At 38.1% G+C, this 5,351-nt stretch overlaps 1 protein-coding gene and 1 long non-coding RNA gene across 2 annotated transcripts in view; one reads left to right on the plus strand and one right to left on the minus strand.

Moving 5' to 3' along the window:
* Window positions 1–404: 404 nt before the first annotated feature.
* On the plus strand, window positions 405–1,563 carry LOC121390869. Its single transcript, XR_005960274.1, has 3 exons — window positions 405–669; window positions 1,037–1,093; window positions 1,457–1,563. It is a non-coding gene; the product is annotated as an uncharacterized LOC121390869 (long non-coding RNA).
* A 723-nt stretch (window positions 1,564–2,286) lies between these two features.
* Window positions 2,287–5,351, minus strand: part of LOC121369517 (WSC domain-containing protein 1-like) — a 12,813-nt gene continuing 9,748 nt past the window's right edge. Inside the window, exons 2-3 of the mRNA XM_041494626.1 lie at window positions 5,171–5,351; window positions 2,287–4,052 (exon numbers count right to left, since the gene is read on the minus strand). The exon at window positions 5,171–5,351 is cut by the window's right edge and continues 59 nt beyond it. Coding sequence (XP_041350560.1) covers window positions 3,718–4,052; window positions 5,171–5,351 — 516 coding nt within the window. The 3' untranslated portion in view covers window positions 2,287–3,717. The remainder of the gene's footprint in view (window positions 4,053–5,170) is intronic.

The following is a 5,351-nucleotide window of genomic DNA, read 5'->3' on the forward strand; positions in this document are numbered from 1 at the left end:
TTATATTGCGTCGGACATGTGGTTAAGGACCATAGATATTGAGAGGAAACCCGCTGTCGCCACTTCATAGGCTACTCTTTTCGATTAGCAGCAAGGGATCTTTTATATGCACCATCCCAAAGACATACCACGGCCTTTGTTACACCAGTTGTGGAGCACTGGCTGGAACGAGAAATAGCCCAGTGGGTCCACCGACGGGAATTGATCCTAGATCGATCGCGCATCAGGCGAGCTCTGTACCACTGAGCTACGTCCCGCCCCCACATTTTGAAATGCACTACCTTTCAGTGTTGATGCATCTTCATAAATCATGGCTAATATTCGTTCCTCGTATTCAGCCTTGATACATGTGTAACGGGGTAAAAATATATAACACTGTATGTATATATGTTTTATTTTATTTGCTACTTATTTTATAATATTTTATTAATGGGTTATTTCGTTTGTTTTTAGGATATTCGTCGTAGAGAATACCCTATTAGACAACACCCTAACCTTTCTTTCCGGTCAAATTGGAGTTTAGCCAATGATATTTTATTCTGGTGTCATGTGACATTGGTCACGGCTAGTCCGTGCCACATTCACATTGAACAGCAAGCCATCAACACACGACATAATTCTCAACTATTTCTTGATTATTTTTTCATCTTTTCTGCGACGGTTACACAGGTTTGACTAACATGAATTTATATATTTATATAATTATTGTGCACATTATGTTCCATTATGATTTAAGTATTAACTATTGATAGATATAAAATCATCTGTATTAACTATTGATAAATAAAAATCATAATCTGTATTAACTATGGATAGATATAAATTGATAATGTAGTTGACACTAGGGAAAGGTAGTGGTTATAAGTATTTAAAAGTATATTTAATGTAATTTTAATGTATTTTTAAATATATATTCTTAATTTACTAACTGTAAAGACAATAATTATTAGGGTAATTATATTGTATAGAATAACGATAAATATATATAGGTCTAACCATTATATATTTTCGCTTATATTATGATGTTTGTTTATAGGATGAGGAATTGTCATTAATACTCGGCAACCAGTTCGGTCCATAGCCCACAGCCAAGGTGTGTAACTTAACTATTTATAGGTGTTTGTGTGTATAGTTTCCAGTAACAACGCACGCATTTTTCGTGTGTTGTTGGTTTCACAAGCGTGTTGGCCAGCGCTTGTCATTTTGTAAGCTGGATCGATGAACCAGTAGTGTATTTATGTTGTATTGAATCAGTGGGTTATGTCCACGGATGAGGTTTTGGATGTATATACATGTTTATTCTGATAACGTATAACTGTTAAGTAATCTATAACTTGGTATCCTTGACGATGTGTATTTTGTCAAGTTGTGAGATGTATAACATTTGCATTGTATGATGATGACACGGCGTTTTACCAATTATATTATATTACATATTTTTATATACTATTTTCAGGACCTTTATTTGACGGTTGCCAAATAAACCGAATCCTACCCAGCATTGTTGTCTTTCTGATTTGAGGGATTTAACCCAAATGCTACACATGTAGTCAAGATTACTGATATCCACTACTAGCGCCCTCTGTTGGAAGAAAATTTGTAACACCGATTATGTCCCTTACACGACGACGTCGCTGACCAATCACAGCATCGGTAACATGTGACAATCTTGAAAGCAATATCAAAAATTAACCGCCGGACGCTAACGCTGCCATCTTTGTTTACAATAACAAGGGAATCTATAAGGAGCGTTGCGATTCGTTGCAATCAGATCTCATCGCATCCAATGAAATTTAAGCATTTTGTGGCACGATTTCTTGACGACATGCATCAAGGCTGAATACGAGGAACGAATATTAGCCTTGATTTATGAAGATGGTGTTGATGAGTCGGGATATGTAAATTTGGTGCTAGCGGCTGTCTTACTTCAATTAATGACACGTTGTCTTGCAAATGACAGACAGAATCACACAGATATAAGATTCAAATACGATTAATGATGCACTAGAGCATGTATCTGTTTTGTTTCAACTTGTGTTAAACAATGACTCTATATTGTGACCGACCCACCTAACTTCTCTCCGTCTCCCCCATTTCTCTGTCACCCCATCTATCTCTGTCACCCTCCCTCTCCCTCCCTATGTATCTTTTTCTGTCTCCCATCAGTCTCCACATCCACCTTCTCCCTGTCCCCCCTCTCTCTCTCTCTCTCTCTCTCTCTCTCTCTCTCTCTCTCTCTCTCTCTCTCTCTCTCTCTCTCTCTCTCGCTCTCTCTCTCAGGTTATGTTGGTCACAAACATTTAATAGCCGTAAGCGTAGTATATTTTAAAATATACTGAGGTCTTTCCTTTCCTTTCCTATAGTGGTGAAAACTCCTTCTCGCCACAGGAAGTAGGAAGTGGAGATACAAGAAGCATATTTGGCAAATTTCATAATATCAGTTTTAATATCCCAAACATTTTTTTAAAAACCTCATTAAACAAAACAAAAAATGTAGTGAATCACAACAGCAAACGTATGATTAAATCTTTAGGCTATAAAATTATTTCAAACTTTTTTTAAAATTCATATTTGAGTTCATTCTTCATTACTTTACATCTGAGGTTATGTACTACAAAGACTGTGATATCGGCAGAGATGTTCTTGGAACGAAGCAGTCTAATCTGCAAACTAAAGCCAGCTCTCAGCAAACATGGCATTCGAGATCTTTGATTGAAAAGAAGTTGCTTATACGGAGTCTGCAGTTAGATGCAGTGGAAGTGTAATCGTGACGTCACATTGGAAGACAGCAGTTTAAGAGTTGGGGGAGGAAGGGGGACCTTTTAAAGTTAATAGCACGGATTGTCTTGGGAAGACTAACAATGAAAATGATAATAAAATATTGACCGTTATCATTTCTCCCTTTGAGTCTTTAAAAGTAAATGTGCAGCGAGGCAGATTCAATGCGGTCTAGCTCTCTTGTGTTTAGTTTTAGGAATAATAATGATACCCTATAATATGCATGTACTTTAAATGTTTTTTTCTTTGCATGTTTTTGTTGTGTTTGTTTGTTTGTTTTTGTTGTTGTTGTTGTTGTTTGTGTTCTTTTTTATGTCAAGCTTGACCACTATTTTCCTAAACGGGGATCGATCCCAGACCGACCGCTCATCAAGCGAGCACTTTACCACTGGGCAACGTCCCGCCCCCAGTGAGGAAGACCAATAGCTCTTAAAACTTAAAGGGACGTACCCTAGTTTATAAACACTAAGGCATATTTTTTACTATAATAGCTGTTTTTGATAACTGAAGTCATACTTTACTTGGATTTTATGGTTTAGGTTATCAATTTGCGTACATTTAAAATGGTTTTGGTCATCCTGGTGTTTTTAATATCAGAAAATGAATTTATCATATTTTTAAAAACGCACGTGCGTCTGAGAAGTATCGGTTATGGAGTCGAGTTTTAGTCTATTTTCAAAGTCACAGAATCATGTTTCACTCACTTGTAACTTTATCCAAATGTGTTACAGGTTTGTAGATTAACGAAACTTAGTGTGCATTTTCATGGGCTGAAACTAGGGTCTGTCCCTTTAACATCAGTGGTTGCACTTTGCAGACCAATTTGTGTGAGTCCAGTTTAAAAAGACATGCGCGCGCGCACACATACACACACTTCCTCCCACAAATGTCCTGGCTACATGACTAAACGTTGCAACACTAGCCAAATTTTAGTCTGGGTTATCTAATCTTTCCCTTGTAGTAATTTTCTATTTCCTTGGACACATTTCGAATGTAATTGGAAATCGAATACTTCATAACAGAAGTATACGGGTCATAGTCAAGCATTTTGAAGGTAAGTCGTTTGAAGTAGCCTTGTGAGTTTTTAGCCATGCACGTCAAATCCGAGTGAGTAACGTTCACGTCTAAAAACCGAAGCAGATGTTCAATACACTCCGTAGAATTCCGTCTTAATTCGGAATAGTTCATGACGTATAGAGGGCCATCGAACTTCAGCCAATCAACGTTGTGCTCCACCCAGGCAACGGCTGTTTTGTGAACATATCCAAACCATTCTGTAAAACACAAATCATTACCATAGTATTAAAAAGTACCAAAAACAACCCCCGTTTGTTTTGTACCTCTAGAGCACACTAATTTATTAATTATCGACTATTCGATGTCAATTTTTTTTTAATTGTGACATATAGTCTAAAAGAGGAAACCCGCTACATTTTCCATTAGTAGCAAAGGATTTTCTACATGCACCATCCCACAGACAGGATAACACATACCACGGCCTTTGACATACCAGTCGTGGTGCACTGGCTGTAACGAGAAATAGCCCAATGGGCCCACTGGTGGGGATCGATCCCAGACTGACGCGCATCAGGCAAACACTTTAGCACTGGGCTACGTCTCGTTCCCCCTAAATAATGCAAATGACAACATGTACAGAAAAGATACATTTGGTTCAAGACATGTCTGCACATTTTAAAGTACGGCTGTTTGGGTTGTTTTGACTCCGTCAAAAGAAAGGAAAAACTCACTGCTGCCAGATGGGCTACTCCTATATCGAAAATGCAGCAATGGATCTTTTATATGCACTTCCCAAAGACCAGACAGTGGATACCTTTTATATATTATATTATTGTTATTGTTGTTATTAATATCTTACCTCGTCAGGTATAAAAGTGCTTCACATTTTCATAGGAACACATTAGGCCAACAAACTCTACTTCAAATTTGGTGCGTCATAAAACATTTAAAGGACACTGACATCTTCCTAAATATTGGAATATCTATAATATAATATGCAAGGTCGTTTTAACAGTTTCCCATCGTTCTGACCGTTTCTCCTTTTTTGATCTGTACTGTCGACCGCCTTCTTTGCACTCACCTGACGCCTCACTTAGCAATGGTATTTTTGCGTCCAGGCCCAGTCGACTACCGTACACACATAACATCATGCTGAATATTGAGTACAAAGGTGGATTCCATAAATTCAAAGCCTATGGAGGCCGCCATCTTTGTCACTTGACAAAGAAGTGTCTATGGGCTGGCTATCTACACGGAGGGAAAGTCCAGTGTAAGGACACCACAGCCAATCTAAACATTCCCGTAATAAATGCATCTAGTTTTTAAATAATTCCTGAAACAAATATAATAGTACAAAGATATGACATGGGCCTACCTTTTCCAAAATCCTCTTTCCTTGCATGTCCCATATGTCCGCCATGACGTCTGTTAAACTCCGCTAATAAGGTTCCATATGGTTCGCGCACCAACAGAATGGCTTTCTCAAATTTACTGCGGATCTGCTTTCCCCACTCGTGGCTCTTGACAAAGATCACGTGTCTGGATACTTGGCCTTC

The sequence above is a fragment of the Gigantopelta aegis genome, chromosome 3, assembly GCF_016097555.1.
Source record: "Gigantopelta aegis isolate Gae_Host chromosome 3, Gae_host_genome, whole genome shotgun sequence".
Taxonomy (NCBI): Eukaryota; Metazoa; Mollusca; class Gastropoda; order Neomphalida; family Peltospiridae; genus Gigantopelta; species Gigantopelta aegis.